The sequence below is a fragment of the Brachyhypopomus gauderio genome, chromosome 12 (assembly GCF_052324685.1).
Source record: "Brachyhypopomus gauderio isolate BG-103 chromosome 12, BGAUD_0.2, whole genome shotgun sequence".
Taxonomy (NCBI): domain Eukaryota; kingdom Metazoa; phylum Chordata; class Actinopteri; order Gymnotiformes; family Hypopomidae; genus Brachyhypopomus; species Brachyhypopomus gauderio.
The window spans coordinates 7,004,924-7,026,900 of record NC_135222.1 but is presented as its reverse complement, the minus strand read 5'-3'; the positions used below and the strand labels follow the sequence as shown (position 1 = coordinate 7,026,900).

The following is a 21,977-nucleotide window of genomic DNA, read 5'->3' as shown; positions in this document are numbered from 1 at the left end:
TATGTAAAGTTTTCCCCTGTTTGTTGGTAGATTGAGATAAAAATCCCTGTCCCTACCGTGCCGTTCATCTTTCAAGACTTTGGTTAATTACATCTCAGAAGATATGTGTGCATAGCCTGTGGTCTTACTCTGTCCTTGTGTGGTAGCTGCCCGTGGTTCTCATGGATGACCCAGTGTTACGATATAATTACAAGTCTCATGACTTTGATAACATGGTCAGCTTGCCCTTTTTAAAAATCACTAAATAATGCTTTCAAAATGCCACCAGATGGCCAAACTAATTGGATTATTGAGAGAGGAACAGGCAATTACTGAAGTGAAGTGGAAGAGAGGTGATGTTTCGAGGCCTAGTCTGTGCTCGGGATGATTTCTGATCCCTTTTTTGGAGATGTCTTTCTCTTGAGCTTTTGGATATTGGAACAGTGACTGGGTAAAACTGAACTTCACCACAACTATTCTGAGTGCAAACCCTGACCTTCCAGTCAATCATACTCATGTGTAACAAAAAATACATAAAGTGTATTAGTTCAAAACGTTGTTTTAGAGCACTTGACTTTTTGCCTCTAGCTTTCTGTAAATGCCACCCCTAAAGCTGGGTTCAGCAGGAGGCATACGCAACATCAGTTGTTACACAGCTCTGCTAGCACCAGCGACATGTCATTCATTTCACTTAAAGTACATGAAGTAAACAAAATTGTTCTACAGAGCCATAATGATTACAAATCGTAAGGAGTCATGGTCCCAGCCAACACCAACCAAGCTGTGATGCAAGAGGCTGTCAAACCCATGCTGTTCGGCCTGTTTTTTTGCATCTGTACCAAAGTAGATCTGATGCCCAGAAGAGATCAACGTAGAAACAAGAAGCAGATGAACTGAGACATTCAGGAGAGTGAATATCTTGGGCAGGTTGTTCTAAAAGATTAATGCTTCACATTAACAATCGGATAAAGCACTGAGAGCAAGCTTCCTTACGCTGGAGATGAAATCCAGAGACTGGAGTGCAGAACACACTGAGCCATTCAACGCCCCATCCCCCTCACCAATTAAGAGCTTGCATTGGTTTCATTAATGATGATTAATCCCCTTCTCTCCTGTATATTGATTATATATGTCAATAATGAATTCATTTATGTTCCAACCAATAGCTCTGTCCCAAACACCCTGGAGGCGAAAGACCATAAAATATGTCAGAACAGTATGAACGAATATGACGCAACTTTCAAATATCCTCATGTAAGTTCACGCTAGCACACTTCAAACATTTCGGTCTGATTGACAGATTCAAATCAATCAGATGACTCAATCACTGAACTGCTCGAAATAGTTTTCAGCATACAGTCTTACGGTGCTTGTACGTAATTACGTTTGTGCTAAAATTAGAACGGACTGGAGGTTTTGTTGTAGGCACTTTCTTAAAGATCGATACATAGACCATCATATCATCACTTTCCTGCAAAACAGCCATTCTGCGACAGCCTTGGTCTTAACGCGTTCTCCATTACCGTCGTGTTGGAGTGTTTGGCCTCACCATTCACCCCTCCTTCACTCACTTCCTCCTCCCTTTCCCTCCTTTACTTCTCCCACTCCAACTCGCTCTTTCCTTCCACAGCACAGATGGTCCTCATTAATAAAGAAGGCCAGCCTTTCACCCTTGTGCCTGAGAGAGAGAGAGAGAGAGAGAGAGAGAGAGGCTTTAAAAACTAATATCTCCAGTGAGCAAGAATTAGCTGCCTCAGTACAGAACCAATTGGCAGATTGTCTTGCTCCTGTTAATCATGTTAAAATATTGTTAAATGAAGGGAATTAAGAGGGTCAACAGCGCATTGTAACTGTACGATAAAGTTTAAGGAAAGATGAAGACGTTAGTGGTGGAGATCTGAACTTTGCTTTCTCACAGCGGAGTAATGGAGAGATGAATTTCACATGCTAAGGGCGTGAAGCAAGGCTGGAGACTGAAGCCAAAACTACTCGAGAATGCTTAGTTTCTTTAAAATAACAATTACTGAAGTGAACGTCATTTAGATGATTGCTTAAGTTAGAGTAAGAAAGCAGCTAGTTAATACTCAAACAGCTAGTTAATACTCAAACAGTTAGTCACGTCACTGTGTCTCATTTAACAATCAAACAGAGCTGCAACATCATGGCCTGATTTAGGCAGCACATTAAAAAACCAAATCAAATGTGTTCGTTTCTCTTCAGATTAATTACAATAACACTTATTGCTGCCAGTTTCAAATGTTGTGCCATCGTGGTTTACTTCCTGTTGTCAGTTTGGCTAACTTACTATATAGCAAAGTGGTGCCACTCGGTGGTGATCCTTGGGGATCTCAGTAACCCTCCCACACGTGACAGCGCATACTGGAACACCCAGAGCTGAATGAAGTACACGAAAATGTGCCCTGAATTAAAATTATTTAAAGATTTGTTGGGAGGAAACTTAGATTAAGGTAATGGAGTAAAAGTAGCCTATGTTTTTGACCTTAAAAAGTATGAGTATAAAATACCCATTTTTTAAGTCTTAAAATGGCTGCCTCTGGCATGGAGAGACATGCGTGAGATAAGCCGGCATCATCTCTGCTTCTCTCAGTTTACCTGAGGTAGGTGTGGACTAGATGTTCCAGGGTCATCGTCTTCTTTAAAAGTCATGGCTAATGTTGCCTGTTTTGCCCATCAGTTGCCTGCTGGTTGGCATGTGAGGATTTGGGGCAGTAAAGTAAGAGTGAGGACACTTAGGATCATTCACCTATATAGTTCAGGGTCAATGCTCACACATTCTCAACAAACAGGAACCTGGTTTGATGAATAAAATCAGGCTTGGTGGTGCATGATCAGCATAAATACCCTCGGGGAACCTTGGTAAGGTCTTTGGCGTAGCAGTGTTGGATATGTTTTTTTCATCTTAGCTCCCATATTCTACAGATATTTCTTATGGAATAATCTGAAATGTTGTTTAATGACCTTAACTAATCACAGTGTGTTACAAGTTATCACATCCTTAGGATATCAGCAACTCATACCAGTCCTAACAACCTCAGATAAAAGCCATCAGCAGTGGGATGATAAACATAATAATTTTTAAAATTAGTGTTCTGTTTGAACCTTTTCCAAAAAGTTTATCGTTTTGATTATCCCTTAGCAAGCTGTGAGAGTAGATGAACAATTAGAGTCTACAAAGCCTAAGCTATTATAATTTTTTTTGCTGTTGTTATATTCCACTGGAATTCTGGAAGCCACTCATTTATCTAATGACAGGGCGGTTCTGTTATTTGTGCAGCATGTTATTACCGTTGTTACTGATGCTTCGTGTGTGTTGTCACTCGGCGCCTGACTGGATAAAGAGGGGATCGTGGCTCGCTCCAATTACCAGCGGCAATCTGGGGTTGGCCTGGGGTGCGCTCTGCGCCGCGCGGTAGCCAGGAGCAGGAGCCCCACACTGGGACGGTGATGGGGCCCCAGCTGCTGGGCTTTTGATCGCGGAAAGGTCAAGCTGAGCTTCGTTATCTGGCGAGGGAGTGCTGAGGGGACACTGGCACCGCCCGCTCCCGGATGCCTGAGATGAGAGCCGTCGGAAGGTGGAAGCCAGGAATACCAATCAGTTCATATTTGATCTGGTTTAAATGCGATACTCTTTAAGTTTCGCACTTGTTGAAGTCGCGTGGTACTTCTTTGCCATAGGAGAGAGGAGTTTTGATTGCATGTTTCTTGGAACGACTATTCATTGTAGTTCACATGTAAACTTCTCTTAAGAACCACTGTCATTTAGCGTGACTTAAAAGGTATTAAAAAGATCAACCTAGCAGGGCCTATGTTGATAATCTGGGAGGGTTGGAAGATAACGTATGGCATTGCTGAATTCGCTCAGCGCGATAGTGCGAATCCCACCCCAAACAAACAAATAAAACACGAATCGGCTCTCCTTTACACGAATCTAACAGGCATACAGACAGACCCAAAGGAGGGACCTTTTCCCTGTGGATGTAAAGGCCACACAGCCTTTGTGACCAATCTCCAACAACACACTTAAGTCTTTTTTCTAAAGATCTACATCTGCAGGAAAAAAAGAAAATAACCACAATTGTGGTGGAAACATCCGTACACACTTTTACTATTATTCTGTCGCTGTAAGAGCAGACCCGCTAGCCTGGCGGTTACCATCTCTGCATGAAACACACTGCTTTCAGAGCCATCAGCCACCATTTCGGATCATCTCTCTGCCATCATTCCAAATAGGAGCTGTTCACGCCATCTTCCTTTTCCAGCCTGTTGGATGACCAAACGCCAAAGACTCAGGTGTGTGTCTCTGTCAGCTGTTGAAGATGGACAGAGTGTAGTTGCCTCTTTCAAGTTCAATATCAAAAGGTAGGAATTTGTCCAGCATGCGTGTTGCCATGTTCTGGCACTCATTAAAGGGATATGGATAAGAAATATTTTACAAGTCCATAATCAAAGTAGAAGCTTTCATGAAAGCTTTTATTTGTAGTGTGACTGATGTCTGATGTCTTAGATAAACTACCTTATGAAAGACTCAAGTGTCTTCTGCTGAATCCTTCTCCTTTGATTCAAATATGTATTATCTTGGCTAGAGGTTCCTGCCTGTTGAATTAAATATGAAAATATGTGAAATGCAAAACCACTGTTTGGTAACATTATCTACCAATAATACACACAAACATACCGGTAACTCAAATTCACATATTCAAAACGCTGGAATCTGTTAAAACATTTTTTTAAAGGCATGTCAGAACAGCAGCCTAAATCTTTTCAGTTGGTTTAGTAAACTATACTGTTCACCCCAAACACATTCTCCTGGACTGGTTCTACTATAAACACATTCTCCTGGACTGGTTCTACTATAGACACATTCTCCTGGACTGGTTCTACTATAAACACATTCTCCTGGACTGGTTCTACTATAGACACATTCTCCTGGACTGGTTCTACTATAAACACATTCTCCTGGACTGGTTCTACTATAAACACATTCTCCTGGACTGGTTCTACTATAGACACATTCTCCTGGACTGGTTCTACTATAGACACATTCTCCTGGACTGGTTCTACTATAGACACATTCTCCTGGACTGGTTCTACTATAGACACATTCTCCTGGACTGGTTCTACTATAAACACATTCTCCTGGACTGGTTCTACTATAAACACATTCTCCTGGACTGGTTCTACTATAGACACATTCTCCTGGACTGGTTCTACTATAAACACATTCTCCTGGACTGGTTCTACTATAAACACATTCTCCTGGACTGGTTCTACTATAAACACATTCTCCTGGACTGGTTCTACTATAGACACATTCTCCTGGACTGGTTCTACTATAAACACATTCTCCTGGACTGGTTCTACTATAAACACATTCTCCTGGACTGGTTCTACTATAAACACATTCTCCTGGACTGGTTCTACTATAAACACATTCTCCTGGACTGGTTCTACTATAGACACATTCTCCTGGACTGGTTCTACTATAGACACATTCTCCTGGACTGGTTCTACTATAAACACATTCTCCTGGACTGGTTCTACTATAGACAAAAAGCTTTATTTTATTTTCATTTTTTCCATTCTTCCTGCAACTTTCCTCTCCCAAAACATTGGAACATTTAACAGGAACGCAAAATGTTTTATCCACATGATTATCAAATAAACATGATCTGATAATACCATCAAAGGATCTGTACTTAAAAAGAAAAGATCATTACAGGACTACAAGTACCAGAATGTGATACAAGCAGGAAACAACAACAACAACAGCAAACATCGGACTTCTATAGACTCGTTTGACTGCAGAACTGGTACCATCATTGCTCTAGTAATTCAAGGGTCTACATTATTATTTCATATCACACATGAGTAATGTCCGCTGCATTTTTGGAAAGTAAAAAATAACATGAAATGAAGTAAAATATAAAAGTTCCAACTAACATTTAAAATAAATGTCATTCATTTTTCAATCTTTCGCATGATCAACACAAGCTCCCCGAAATCTTTTTTTTTGTTTGTTTAATAACATTTTTGTACAGTCACAAAATTATTCAACCATGTATAATCCCAAACGTGTTTTCCTGTCCTCTTCTCGTTTCTCCGGAATGAAAGCGTCCACTGAAGCTGAAGTCATTCCTCGCCCCCGCCATGTGAGTTTGGATGTGTTTGTTTGCTCTCTTGCAGTCCGTTCGCAGCACAAAAGCGTGTGGTCCAACAGCTGTAGGCCGGGGGCCCGAGGCCCTCAGTGGCGGCCACGTCCCGAGCCCTTCACACTGGCCTGCTCACTTAAGCGAAAGGAATTGCGAGTTTTTTTTTTTCTGGTTGGGGGGGTTGGGGTGATTTAGTGCAGTTGCAGGAGATCTATGTGGAGCTGCTGGTCACATAGAAAAACATCACATCCAGAAACCGGGAGAGTCACAGAAAGAGGGAGAGCGAGAGAGAGAGAGACGGAGAGAAGAGCAAGAAATGATGATGAGAGAGAGCGGAAACACACGAACACTTCACCAACACAGCACTGCACACCCCTCCAGCCACTCAACACTGTGGCTTCATGACAGATTCATTTTCAGATTGAGCACCAGTGAAAAAAGGCCATTTGTAACTATTATTATGCCATTTTTTAATTTACTCAACATTAATTTTTTTGTATGACAAAAAAGATTGTAATAAAAAATCTTTACACCTTCATCTGTTCGTTTTTATTATTATTGTTTTTTTTTTGTTTGTTTGTTTTTCTGGAATTTCTCTCCCATGATTCCGCAGGTTTGCAAAGCTTCATGGCTGCGAGAGATCTCCAACCAATGACAGTACCTCCCTCCCCACTTCCTGTAAAAAACATTAAACTAGTGTCTTTGGTAGATTTACCCAAAAGACCCTCCTCTACTCTGAAAGACTAATGGAATTTTTGTACTTTCTTTTGTTTCTGAAATGGTGTTGGGAGATTGAGAAAGGAACACCCACCCTGAACACTGGCCCCCCCTCTCACTGCTGTGCCAAAAAAACCTCAAAACCAAACCAAAGCAAATGTGTACATGTCCCAGACTATGAGACCCACAGGAACAATGGTGCTTAAGACAGGGTGGGTCCCACTGAGGTTGGTGGGGGGGGGATCCACAGAGGAGTCAAAGACGTAGGGTTCAGATGCTCGCCAGCGACATCAATTCAGAGACACGGACACACCTTGGCGTTAGCGTGCGTCGTAAAAGCCATATTTTCTGAGCCGCAGTCTTTTCTCGTTGGCTGTCCTTTAGCGTCAAGATGAAAGGAGGCCGGCGGGAGAGGGGCGTGGGTGGAGGTGCAGGCGGAGTCCGGAAGGGGAGTTGGGTGTGGGCTGTGGAGTACCTGGGGTTGCAGGGGCTGATGGGATATGGAGTAGAGGGAAGAGCAGTGGCGAGGTGCATGCTGGGTTGGGGCTGGGTTCCTGCTGCCCAGGGGGGGGCGGGGCAGGGGCGGGGCCACGGTGCTAGGAGGAGCTGAGCAGCAGGAAGAGAACGGTCAGCATGAGAGAGAGGCAGGGGGTCAGCGCACGGCCGCCATTGGTGTCGTCCGTCAAAAACGGCTCCGGGGACTCGTACACTGAGTCATCTGACAGAGAGAGGGAGAGAGAGAGAGAGAGAGAGAGAGAGAGAGAGAGACATAGAGGAGGGGGGTTGTGAATCAAACATTGCTAGTACTGCCACAGAATTCAAATAAGCCCTTTTTTACTCAAATATAACACTCTAGGATTGAAAGCCAGACTCAGTAAAAGTGACACCGTATTGATGGAATGCTCTTGTCTTGACTGACCTAGATTAAGTGAAAAGGACGAATGCAGCAATTTTGCTGTCACTCTCGCTATGCAGATAGCATCACAGAGAATCCAACACACTGTACATGTCAGCGACAGCTGTCAGGAGTGAGGGTGTGCACGCTTGTGACACAGATACCATCACAATGATTTCCCTAAACACCAGTCTTACACAAGGACCCCAAACACAAAACATGGAACATGGAAAATGCCTTTGCGAACCTCACAGCAGACCGTGCATTGCAAAATCATTTTTTTTGCTGACTCACTGTAAGTAAACTGATGGTTTAGGCTCAGCTTAGTTACTCAACTGAGTAGCACAAGAACCCACAGTCACGCCAGGGCAACCTGAGACAAACGTTTCCCACTGACTCGACACAACAGGCTGTTACTGAACACACCGGCCGATTACAGTGCATTTTGCGTGCCATTGCATTCCAAGCACAGTGTTGTGTAGAATGTGGTCGGTGACTCATATATGTCCCCCACGTGTTCCATTGTCCCCAGTATGTTTGCATATTAGGTCCTAATAGCTGGGTGAGGAGCAGACTCACTGAAGTGTCTTCACCCCCGTTCTCATGCACCCCGCCTTTGTCCATCTGCCATCATAACATCCTAATTGGCACACGGCGCTCCTGCAGATTCCAGTGGCGCAGTAGTGAACGCAATCATCACGCCGGATACTGCAGCAGTGCCACACACACACACACACACACACACACACACACACACACACACACACACACACACACACACACACACACACACACACACACACACAGCGTTCCAGTCCGTCTCCCTCCCACGTCTGCCAAGTTTGCCCTTTTCCCTGGTTGGACTCTGCATTTCGGGATCCTTCTCTGGCCCGTCCCTGAACACACAGAAATGAGGGTCCGGGGCTAGAAATAACCCACCGCCTCCGGAACCAGATTAGGACCTCGCACTGGCAGAGAGCGTGAAAATAAACACAGGCATACCAGACTTAGCGCAAGGAATTATGGTAATGGGCTGGGCTGAGCCGGGCGGGTCGTTTTTGTATAATAAAGCGCTTTAACCGACAGGCATCCATTCTTCGGACGTTTCCTCTCAAACGCAGATATGCACAGATGCATACGGGTGTCTCCAGCCCCGTCGACAGGGGGGGACAACCGGGTCTGTTGTCCCGGGCCCCAGGGCCAGGGGGGCCCATCAAAGGGCAGCGCAGCGCGCGTGAAGTTACAAAAGTTGAGAGGTGCACGCAGAGGTGGGGACTCGAGTCACATGACTTGGACTCGAGTCATTAATATTAAGACTTTTGACTTGACTTGAAAAAATATTCAGAGACTTAGACTCTGTTCGAAATAGACTACTACATACTGGATACTGCATACTGGACTCAGTATATACTGGATACTGCATACTGGTCCTCGTAGTAGTATGCAGTACAGTTTCCAGTATGCGACAAAAGCAAAGCATACTACGGTGTCACGTGAACGTAGCGTTGCATGATGGGATGCAGTACACCACCAAGATAGCTCTGTTCGCGTACTGGAATATTTTGTGGAAGTAGTAGGTCATCCGGGTATGTTTCACGTACTGGAAATTTTCATTTTGGTCACATACTGCATACGACATACTGATTTGGGGCTCGATCAGTATGCCAGTAGTATGTAGTAGGCTATTTCGAACACAGTCTTAGACTTGACTTGGACTTTTACACCAATAACTTGGGACTTGAATTGGACTTGAACCTGTTTACTTGCAAAGACTTGATTTTTTTTTTACCCCAAATCTAAATTTTAAAACGCATATTAATATTTATAAAGTGCGCCCCATTAATTTCATTTCCGTCCTTCTGACGCAGACCGGCGTTACACCAGATTCTGTGACCGTCGAGTTATGTGACCACAGGGGGCGCTATTTCAGTTTCTGTTCAGAGGCACAAACGCTTTACGAATACTACGTAAACTACGCTGATGCACTTTCTTTACTCGTTTTGTTGGTGTCCACGAGCCAAAATATGACAGATGTTTATATTTACATTTATCGTCTCTTAATTACATAAATGTACTTAAACAAGATTTACCATCCCCTCACCATTGCAGCCAACAAAGAAATCATGAATGGGATGTACAGGTGAGCCTTTTTAACTGGGGTCACCAATTCTGACGGCAGTCATCAGAATATGTGACCCCACTGAATCTCCAGGTAACAATAGTAGCCTACACCGTGACCCCACAATAACAGAAAACAATGAAAAAATAACCCTAACCTTTTATTAGTCTATATTTAAACATTTTATCCAAATGTTTAGAATAACCATTCGTAATGACAGCATCTTGCTTACGATGAAGCTTGCTATTTTCGTGTAAAATGATGTAACGAAACATTCTTGTTTAAGTACATTTATGTAATTAAGAGAAGATAAAATGTAAATGATCTGTCATATTTTGGCTGGCGGACACCAACAAAACGAGTAAAGAAACACATCAGCGTAGCATTCGTAAAGCGTTGGTGCCTGTAAAAAAAAAAAAAGACTTGAAATGACTTGAAATTCCAAGTTTCAGACTTGGGACTTGACTTGACGGTTGCTTGTCTTGACTCAAGACTTGACTTGAGTTGACTGTCTTTGCTTGAGACTTGACTCGGGACTTGAGGATAAAGACTTGGACTTACTTGAGACTTGCAAAACACTGACTTGGTCCCACCTCTGGGTGCACGACCTCGCGAATCAACAGCACGTGAGGCCCTCGCGCACGGTGCCACTGCGATTACATCATTTTCGCCTCGCGGACCCTCGCGACGCGTCAAGTATAAACCAGTCAGCTGTCAGAAACAGCTTTGATGTGTGGCTATATTGTATACTATATGACCTAACTCAAGGATTGTCTGCTACAGAGAAAATTCTAAAAAAAAAATTCTTGTCCCGGGCCCCAGCAAGACTGTCCACGGGCCTGGGTGTCTCACAACACAAGGGCCCCTCGCCTGTGTGCTGTGGAAAACCCCTTGTGCCAAATCCACACACACACACACACACACACACACACACACACACACACACACACACACACACACACACACACACACACACACACACAAACACACACAAACTGCTTCCCTCATCAGTTCCAGCACTCTCTTCAGCTTTAGTATGCATGTGCTTGAAAAGACTCCAAAATTCACCTGAAATTAAAACTGTTTGGAAGGGACTGCACTGCACATTTGCTCTGGGATAGTGAGCATGTCTGTGTGTGTTGTTAGTGATGGGGGGGCACAAGCACTCTTCTAAACAGATAAATGAGTGCGTGAGAATAGGATCATCATTTCAATTTGCATGTAATTGTCTTAACTGCTCGCCAGAACTGATGATCTTGGAGCCAGTCTGTTTGCTAACAATTACATCAGGCTAATGGGCCTCTGCTCTGAGAGAGGCTTCTCTCCCAAATTTATGACGTGCCCTAAAAGCTCAACCCTGAGAAATGGTGCTCCTCGGAACAGCACTGGGCCTACTGCAAATATTGACAAACTCCGCTCAACGCTCCACAGCATCTAATGCATTCCTCGCCTACTCTGCAGCCCTTGTGTAAACACCTTTACCGCCATAGCTCTGGTGTCACTCCGGCTTTGAAGGTTGGCCCGCTCGACCCGTGTCTGACACAACAGGTCTTATCTAGGATCTCGTGGTCATTCCACAGGTCCACGAGAAGCCGGAAGGCCAAAGGTCGCCGTTTAGTGGAAGGCGGATTAGCCCGTGCGTTGCTCCCGACCCTGGAGCGCGAAGCCTGCAGAGCACAGTCAGCCGCCTTCACCTCACAGCTCAGACGCCAGTTGTCCTGACTGCTTTTTGTTTAAAAATGTACGCTACGTGCCGGAATCTGCTGTCTCTGAAAGACGAACAGGAGAGAACACAAAGGGGGGGGGGGGGGGGGGTTTGCTCCACACGCCCCTCCATATCCGGAGATGTGCGCGGTGACTAGCGACAGGTTATCTGGCCCTTGTCAGATGAATAGCTTCCTCCAGAATGTGTCCTAAGGGGCCCCATTATCTCTCTGGAGTTACGACGGCGGTCCTCAGAGGTCAAGCCGTAAACCAGCATGTTCTGTGTCACGGGTGCAGGTCCGGGCGGAGACTCGGCGCCCTTCAAGGGTTGGGAACGAGGCTCGAGTCAATAAATCAAGCCAACGCTGCAGATCTTGTCCGCCAGAGACACTAACGCAGACGCCCCTGCCGCAAAGCTCCAGCAGGGACTCAGCAGGTTCCGCACCGCAGCGTAACTGTGGCCACACGGCAGATGTAGACGTGGCAGTGCAGAGTACCAGGGGCTTCCCCTCCTCTGGCATGCGGCATAAATAACAGAGAGACAGAAAAGTGTAGAGGGCAGGTGTCTGGGCCTCATGGATATACTCACTTGTCGGCTTGACATAAACTCTTAACTTCAGACAAGGCTTCCCAGCAAGGTTTGGGTGTGGGGAGGCTGTGGAGAATCAGAGAAAGAAACTAGAGTTAGAAGTTTACCTCATGAACAAATGGCTCCACAGACTGGGAAATCCACTGTGCTCAACTGAGAAGCAACAACATTTACAAAAAGATTTGAGCACCCCAATACTAAATAATGGAACATGTGCATGTTAATACTTGGATTCGGTACAAGTTTGTGGAGAACGCGGCGTGTAAGCAGTGCGGTGGAGAACGAGGCGTCTAACCACAGAGGCTGAGATCTTAATGGAGTAAGCTAAGTAATCCAGGGCAGGTGTCTGAGATACGTTTGGCACAGAGCGCGTTGCGTTCATCAGGGCAGCCATCGAGCTGCATGCTTTGTGACTCAAGTGTAAAGAACAAATTGCCACCACTCGTCTGACAACCCATGTGGCGCGCGCACACACACACACACACACACACACACACACACACACACACACACACACACCATATGGCTTTGAGAAAAATATGTGAATATGTGCACTCTATGCACCTCCAGTGATAACATCAGTGGCAGACGCACACTGTGCACTGATCTGAATGAACCTTTATTGCTCTCCGTCTTCAAAAGCTTGGTAATGCGGTTTTGGCCAAGGACACTTTTTAAAAAAGAACAGAAGTGGTAGAATGCTCACAGCTGCCATGACAAAGTCTTTATTCTGTACACAGTTCCTTCACTTCTGCCATTCTCAAGGGTTTCAAAGGGAAAGGCTCTTATAGCCTTATTCTGCTCTAACAGGTGTTCTCAAAGTAATAGAGATCAAATTGGCAGTTGGGCTAGCTGAACTGTAAGAAAATACAGGAAATAAAAAACGAGTACTAAAAGTACGACTAAATATAAGCTCTAAAATAATGGAGGGAAGTAAAGTCTTGTTATTATTAGAATCATGTTCCCATATGCTGCTTGTTGCTGCAATTAGATTTCATTGGTAATGGCAGGTTTATGATTTTGGGACTGTTAATGAAATGTCCCATTTACCATATGGCATCAGTTCACAAAGGCCTGGTTACCTCGACCACTGAGAGCGCAGGACCCCTGCACAAACATTAGCAACCTTAGCATGTGAAAGACATTTGTGAATGTGTTGAACACTGATGAAGATAAGCATGCATGCAGCGTAAATATTCAGTCAATGCTATTATGTGTTATAATGTGAACTCAGCTGAACTGCTTTTTTGAGCTTTCAAAATGTTTCATTTGGAAAGTCTTGGAATGCCCAGGCAAAGGTAATGAGGAGAAAAGTAAACTACTTTGTGTAGTAAACTACAACGTCTGGCACCATTAGCAGGCTTCTATGCCTCACGCTTCTCTACTTCCGATTGAGCAAAAAACGAGACACTTTCAATCCTTTCATTTTGACCTACATTCCTAATGTTTTGCAGAGTAACTTGGACTTGAATTTCAAGCCATTTAGCTGCATACATTTTAATAGTTTAATAATAACTGTTTGTGTGTGTGTGTGTGTGTGTGTGTGTGTGTGTGTGTGTGTGTGTGTGTGTGTGTATTCCATGCATTTATGCACCACTATAGACACAGTGAAAGTCTTTGCAGTAACACGGTTGTGTGACCTTGTTACAAAGGTCATGGTCATTAAAAATGGGTCAGTGTAATCAGGTGATACAAGATGAAGGTTCCTTTACAGAATTCAGCATGAAAAACACAATTAAAGGTGTGTAGGGACGGACGGACGGACAGACAGACGGAAGACTAGAAGGCACCTGTCTTTCATGCAGGGCTCTAAATGTGTCCAGTGACATCTCAGTGTGATAAGCCACTTTCAAGAAAGCGGCTCAAAGAGATGGCTGCCCACAGCTGCTAGACGGCCTCAGTGCTGGACCTTTTAACCCCAAGCTGCTAACTCCAACTGAGCAGCAGCCTCTACTCCTGTGTGTGTGTGTGTGTGTGTGTGTGTGTGTGTGTGTGTGTGTGTGTGTGTGTATGAGGTCTACAAATGAAACTGGACAGTATGAGCCAGATGTTATGGCTGTGGATGAATGTAGTGTGTGTGCATGTTTCTGCTACAGGGTGTTATAGGGTTTGTGTTCCTGTAAGCAAAGACAGAGTGTGTCTGTGTGTGTGTGTGCACGCATGTGTGTTTGTGCGTGTCTGCATGTGTGTATGTGTATGTGTGTGTGTGTATCCTCCACTTGCTGGATGCGTGCAGGCGTTCTTGTGAGACCGAGGCAGAGATGGTCTCGCCACAGCCGCCGGTGCTCCTCTCAGTCGGGTGTAGTGGGGTCACTCCTGGGGTGATGGACACGCTCTTTTGTTTGAGGAAGGCCAAGCCAGCGTCCCTTCCCGCCACTCCCCGCTCCTGTCTGCCAGACCCCTTTGGCCCATAACCCCGGGGGCCGTGACAGCTACAATATTGGTGGCAGCCAAACACTCCTCCGGGTGGGAGGAGGGAGGGGCGTGTGGTGAATAGCTGGAATAAGTGTCTCCCTGCCCGGGCTGCTGTCGGGGACAAAGGCCACACAATGGCTCGCCCAGTCACACAGCGGCAGGGTGAGGCAGGGCGACAAAAAAGAAAAAAAGAAAAAGAAAAAAAAAAAAAAAAGCATGCAGTGGTGACGAATCGGCCAGGCTTGAAGGCGAACTTTGAACCCTCTATTCTCTCCTCCTCCTTTGTCGTTCGCTCACTCTGTCTCCCGCCTCACCTCTTTCCACAACTGACAACATCCCACTGAGGGGAATAAGTTCTGGGACGCCCCGCATCTTTTATTGCTGGGGGGGGGGGGGGGGGGGGGGCTCTCTCTACAACGCCCTCTGCTTTCTCCTCCCCCAGAATAGCTTTCCATCACTGTGAAGATAATAAGGGATGAAATATGGACCATATGTGGCGAGTGGGACAGCCCGGCAGGCCGGAGGTGCCGGCGTGTTGGGCCGGCGAGGTGCCCTACAGCCTCCGCTGCTGTGGACTCTGTGCTCTGGCCAGCAGACAGCACCACAGTCACCTTGCAGACAGTAATTCTGCAATGCGCCAATCTGATTCTCATAGTCTATCGTATGAACTGCATTATACATGTTGCATACAAATATTCTATGCTTTTAAGTGGTTGGTAAAGTCGCAACTTTTCAAACAGCGGCAGCGTGAGGTCAAGGCGTTCAGTTTCCAAGCTCGGGGCGTTTCCTGGAAGGCTGTTTCCAGCCTTGCAGTCATTAAGGGCAACAGATGGCATTGAGCATCCTCAAACGGCCGTGTGACCAGTGATTATAACAAATGTGCTTTTAGCCCTCAAATCGGCCATTCGGACCGCCCTGCTTTTAGGATCAAGTGTCCCGACACATAATGTGTCATTTGGGTCAGCACAGCCGTGGGTCACCCAGTGAGGCCAGCGCTCAGCTGTAACGTCCCTGTCCCCGTCCCCGTCCTCGTCCCCACCTCCTGCCTCTTTAGCAGCACGAGACAAGCAGGCCTTGGAACAGGGAGGACAGGGACCATCCTATTCCACTTAATGAGCTGTATTCATTTAAGATGAAAAGACCTATTCTGTGTTTTTTTTTTCCCCTCCTCTTACCCCTGAACTTCACACACACACACACACACACACACACACACACACACACACACACACACACACACACACACACACACACACACACACACACACACACAGAGTGGGGAAAAACAGTCAGAGGGAAAAAATAGAGAGAAAACAAAAAAGAGCTGAAATTGCCTCATTAATGCATGCGGCGTGCCGCCCTGAGCGTTTCCCTTGTGTCTGCGCCCAGCGGGAAGCCCTTTTATCAGGCCAAAGGACACCTTTCACCGGGCCATTAGCAAAACAGGGACAGATGCACCCCGGCAAATCCCCCCCGCTGCACGGCAGGCGAGAGGTGGGCGAAGACGGGGCAGGAGGGGCAGGAGTCCTGCAGGTGGCAGAGGGGCACAGCCACTGTGACCTTGGCACGGCGGGTGTGGGTTGTCTGCGGGACGCCGCCGTGGATGTCCTGAACGGTGTCCAGGTCCAGAGCCCCGATCCCCTCCCCTCTCCCTCGCTGAAATGGGACGAAGGTTAATGGCTTTTAGCTGCTCCTGACCCAAAAATGGTAATGCCCGCCGGTCCCGGGCTGCCAGGGACAGAGTCACGCCCATCAGGTCTCCCTCCCCCACCAAATATGATTTGGTCAATCAGCATAATTTGGAGAGTGTTCCGCTCGGCGGCGTGCGTAACTGGGTTTGTGCCGACCTCGCCCTGCGCAGCTAAGTGGCGGGCTAATAACGCGTGTAGCATTTGACAAATTGACATTTTAATCAAGGGGAGAGCTCAGGACCAAAAGGAGGGGAAGGTCGGGTTACGCCTGAACTCGGCCCAGACGGCCCCTCACACAAGCCCGACGGTAGACGGGTCCACCGACCCGGTTCGGCTCGACTCGGTCTTCTAGAGTCACCGTTGTGGACCAATCGCCGAGCGCCATGGAACGGCAGCTGGTCACGCGAGGAGGGGAAAGTCCAGCGGACCACCGTGGAAACCCGAGCGAAGCTCACCAGGCTCCTCAGGCAGGAGATGCCACAGCAGTGTGTTAATTTCAGACCTGCCGTGTTTGAGGTTCCCTCCTGCGTGCTTCAGAAAGCAGGATCAAATCGCCCTTCACAAACGAGCAGCAGGCGAACCACAGCAGAGAAATCACAGACAAAAGGGCAACTGAAATGTTTCTGGTGACATTACACTGCAAACGCTGCCTAGAATAACTTAATACAACTACCCAGAATGTTTGATGGTGTCAGCTTGACTATTTCACTTTCCAAACTGTCAACCACCTTTCACGGGAGAATCAAAATCGGATGCATGAAGGCTTAACAATGTGAATCACAGGTATAAATGTCACAAACAAATGTACTATTCAAACTTGATTCATGCTCATGGGTTACTTAAAACAAATATCACTATATTAGTTTTTATTTTTCTAACATTTATCTTGAGAGACAGCCGGAGCAGACAGCTGTCACAATAACAGATACATGTACGGATCCCAGAGACACATGTTATTGATTAGAAGGCATTGTGAAACCTGCACACCCCATAGTACGTCTTCCCTGTGGCCTCTGGACCCTGGTTCCTGTAACCTGAGAGCCATCAGTTTAGGTGGATGATTAGCCCCCTGGGGCGGCCAGGGACACCTGGTCAGAGGCAGCGGGAGAAGCGGTGTGTGTGTGTGTGTGTGTGTGTGTGTGTGTGTGTGTGTGGGGGGGGTGTCTTTTAAGCTCTGTGAAAAGGAGACGAAGTAAGACACTCACAGATGTAGTAGTACTCGTGTCCCGGGCGGAACTCGAAGCCCAGCGAGAAGGGTGTGAAGAGCTGGAACTTCTCGGAGAACTTGAGCGGTCCACTCGGGCTCAGCGGCCGGTTACACTCCCACCGCTTGAAGCCTTTGAGGAGGTGGTTGCAGGTGATGTAGCTGTCGTAGCTCACCATGTACAGCACGTAGCGCTCCATGCGCTCTGGGGCCAGTGGCACTTCATAGTGCGGGCAGTAGATGTCCAAGTAGTCGTTGATGGCCACCTCCACCGTGTACTCTCCGTATACGAATCTGCAAAGGAAACGGAGAACAAACTGAATTCTGGTGCCATTCTTTCTCTTTTTGCGACACGCCAGCCGGCTTGAAGCCAGCGAATCAAGAAGGACGCTGACCCGTATGTCCCATTTAACACCACTGACCGGCGAAGAGGACTCATAACACACGCTAAGCCATCTCATCAGGCTGGGGAAAATAGCTGATGGCACATGTCACTCATGCCGGAGACGTCCCCACAGCTCCTTCTGGCTGGGGAGGCGGACGGCGGGAAGATAACGGCAGCGGCGAGGAGGGACCGACCAGAATGACCAAGCAGCACGGGCCGGGCCGAGATTGACAGGGGTTCAGCGAGTGTGAGAGGCTTCATTAAGCACCTCTCGCAAGGGTTTGCCTCTCGGCCGGCATGCCTGGAATGAGTTTGCTGGCCAGGGCCATTTAGAAACAAATTGGGCGCTCGGGGCAACCGCAAGCAGTGGCAAAATCTCGAGTGCTACGGCGTCTTCGGCGGAACGGCGGCTGTCGGCTTGCGGCCCCTGGCACAGCTCTCGGGGCCCCGGGACAAGCGCGAGGGTGTGAACACACGTCTACTCCAAATCCTCAAGCCTATTGTTAGCCGGCTGCTTGAATTATATTTTTAACGCCGTTTCTCAGCCCAGGGAAAAGTGATGAGTCGTGTGCTCTTCGTAGGAAGTCTCCTGTCGCCCGAGCTTTATGGGAGTGAGACGTGACAGCCCCCGCACAGGGAGCTCGAACGGTTTGTTACCAGCACAGCTGACACACCTGCTCCACACCGACACACTTAGTCTGCAAGGGTTCGAAAAGGCCTGTCAGGAATCACTACCCACGTTTCCCTTAAATAGACGGACTAATGAAAATTAGATAAGCCTTATCATATTAGTCTGGGAAAGGTTAGCGGAAAATGCTACTTGACATTCCACAGGATGGTCCCAAGCACTTTCATATACATAAATTGAAACCGATGTGGAAAAAAACGGATAGAAATGTGCTTGGCGGTTCATTAGGAGCGCCAGGAGAAAGCACCTCTGGTGTGGCCTGGTCTTTAGTCCTCTGAAAGCTCAAACCCCAGTCTGCACAAGCAGCGGTAGCAAAACAAAGCGTGCCTAGCACCACGACCCCCTTTTAAACTGCAGGCTTAAGCTCGCGTTCAGAAGAACGGCACACAGCTCTGTGGTCTGGGGTCTTTGAAAGAGACAGGCAGGGCAGGAGCAGCAGGGGCAAGGGGGGGGGGGGGGCAAAGAGGGAGGAGAGCGGGTGGAGGTGGGTCGGGGCTGGGGGTGGGGTCTGGAGAAAGGCTTGGCATCAGATGACAGCTAATCTGGGTGTGGAATTACTGTCAGAGGGCCGTGGAGGGGAGAACTCCAGCTGCCTCCGTGAGACGCTCTTCCATCCCTTATCGCGTCTGCCCAGAGATCAATCCCCCCTTTTCAATGCCTGTACTTTTTTTTCCTTTTTATTCTTTTTTTTCATGCTGTTCCCTCCAACATGTCACTCTCGCCTCCTTCTGTTGCAGGGACTCTGGAAACCCACGGTGCGCAGGAGCGGAGACGCCGCCTGGTCCCGCACAACCAGCGTGGTGCGGGCGAGAGAAAGCCAAAATAAAATATAAAAAAAAGGACCAGCCTGTAATGTCGGGGATTATCCACTTTTAGAAGAGAATACTTCGTCCCATTTCGACAGGAAGTTCTCACTATTACTTTGGTCCCCGTCTACAAAAGAACACTTATTTGTTAGCTCCAGTGCGCTGCTGATATTCCTGCCTCTCTTCTAGAGTCCGGCCTTTCCATTGTGCAGAAAAGTGCTTGGCTTGCACTGTGATTATCCCCATTGCCAATAAGTGGTGGGGGCTTTGGACGGAGCGGCAAATGAAAAAGTCGGGGGTGCCGTGAGGCCTTCCTGACGCAACTCTGTGGTCTAAATTGAATCATCTTGCCATGAAGACATGCGTTAGGAGCCTTTTAATGGCTGATGTGCATCGTTAAGGCACGTTGCGAGCATGTAACATTTCTCTTTTGGATTCCAAATGCGCATTAAGTGTCAATAAATCAATAGACGGCCCTCCTCCTGTTTCCTGCTCGGGTGGCATCAAAGACAGCGTGGGCTGCCAGCCGCTCTGACATGCTGAAAGTCTGGGCCGTTCCTTTTGATCGGGATGTGTGGCTCAGTGTAAAAAACGACCTTGTGGGGCGACGGCCGGTTGTTATTGGAGGAGCTGAGAGGAAGGGGAGCAAGATGACAGATGAAAATATCAATAAAAGGGCCCAGTGCGTTTAGAGGAGCTAATGCATACAGCTCGGAGAGCCATGTTCATCAATCACTCCATGCCCTCCTTATTGCTCTGCTCACTTTGAGCTCCTTCTCCTGATTTAGGACCAGCCAGCCCAAACAATCTCCCCCATTCACAGCCATTAAGAGACGAACATCCACTACCGTGATGTTTACTTCCCATTTAACATCAGGGTATCAACTTTCCTGAATACCAATCAATGCTAGACAATCTGAGATCAAATCTGCTGATCGAAGATCACCTCAACGGCGATTGAGAAAAGTAGTTCTCCATAACTCAAGCCAGGGCCCGTTAATATAAGGAGCCAGCCGCGTGCCATCGCATCATCCGTGATGCCCTGCAACCCACCCACACCTTCCTCTGTAACCTCTTGGTTGTGTGCTGGCCAGACAACTAGGAACACATGGCGCTGATTGATCAATTACACTTTCAAACTTAAGGCGGTGCGTGGACTTTGAAGCCCCTCTAGGGGCTGGTGCTCTGCTCAATCACTGAAATCCCCACAAGACTTCGATTAATCAGACAAAAGCGTTTGTCGTGTTTAGACGAAGTGGGGGGGTGGAGGGAGGGGGGATCCTCGCCGTGAACTTTTCAACCGGTTCGGCACTCCCACGGGTCCGACATGGCCCGGTTTAGCGCCGCGGCCAACGCTGCTGTTCGCCCCTCCTCCGGTCTTTATGACTTCCTTTAGTAAATGTTTGCCCGCAACTGGGCTTGCTTTCAAGGGCCCAAGCAGGAAGCATCTGCACCACGAGAGGTCAAAACCAAACAAGTGGATCTGATAAGACCGCCTCCCTCCCCACAATCATTTATTATGCCATTTGACATTTTCAATCAACGAGCCAAGGAGTCATTAAAGCCATTAGGAGCCGTAAAGCCGGGCCCCGAGAGCCCAGCGTCTTGGTTAAATGGTATGGGAGAATTTGCACGCTGCTGGTTTCTGATAATGCACACCTAGGGATCAGATCCAGAGAACCTCCACTAATGTGCTGGAACAAACAGCATCCAACAGTCCTCTACAGCTGGGGCTGGAGTGACTCTCAGAAAGGCTGAAAGAGAAGAAGAGGACCCCACTACTCCACCTGTGTGGACCCCACTACTCCACCTGCATGGCCCCCACTACTCCACCTGCATGGCCCCCACTACTCCACCTGCGTGGCCCCCACTACTCCACCTGCATGGACCCCTCTACTCCACCTGTGTGGACCCCTCTACTCCACCTGCGTGGCCCCCACTACTCCACCTGCATGGACCCCACTACTCCACCTGCGTGGCCCCCACTACTCCACCTGCATGGACCCCTCTACTCCACCTGTGTGGACCCCTCTACTCCACCTGCGTGGCCCCCACTACTCCACCTGCATGGCCCCCACTACTCCACCTGCGTGGCCCCCACTACTCCACCTGCATGGACCCCTCTACTCCACCTGTGTGGACCCCTCTACTCCACCTGCGTGGCTCCCACTACTCCACCTGTGTGGACCCCTCTACTCCACCTGTGTGGACTCTTCTGCTCCACCTGCATGGCCCCCTCTACTCCACCTGCATGGCCCCCACTACTCCACCTGCATGGCCCCCACTACTCCACCTGCATGGCCCCCTCTACTCCACCTGCATGGACCCCTCTACTCCACCTGCATGGACCCCACTACTCCACCTGCATGGACCCCACTACTCCACCTGCATGGCCCCCTCTACTCCACCTGCATGGCCCCCACTACTCCACCTGCATGGACCCCACTACTCCACCTGCATGGCCCCCTCTACTCCACCTGCATGGCCCCCTCTACTCCACCTGCATGGCCCCCACTACTCCACCTGCATGGACCCCACTACTCCACCTGCATGGCCCCCTCTACTCCACCTGCATGGCCCCCTCTACTCCACCTGCATGGCCCCCACTACTCCAC

General features: G+C 47.9%; 1 protein-coding gene across 1 annotated transcript in view; it reads right to left on the bottom strand.

The window, feature by feature from the left end:
• Positions 1-5,941: 5,941 nt before the first annotated feature.
• The window catches only part of efna2b (ephrin-A2b), a 94,425-nt gene continuing 78,389 nt past the window's right edge, over positions 5,942-21,977 (bottom strand). Inside the window, exons 2-4 of the mRNA XM_077024759.1 lie at positions 17,485-17,777; positions 12,174-12,239; positions 5,942-7,584 (exon numbers count right to left, since the gene is read on the bottom strand). Of these exons, the coding sequence (XP_076880874.1) occupies positions 7,463-7,584; positions 12,174-12,239; positions 17,485-17,777 (481 nt within the window). The 3' untranslated portion in view covers positions 5,942-7,462. The remainder of the gene's footprint in view (positions 7,585-12,173; positions 12,240-17,484; positions 17,778-21,977) is intronic.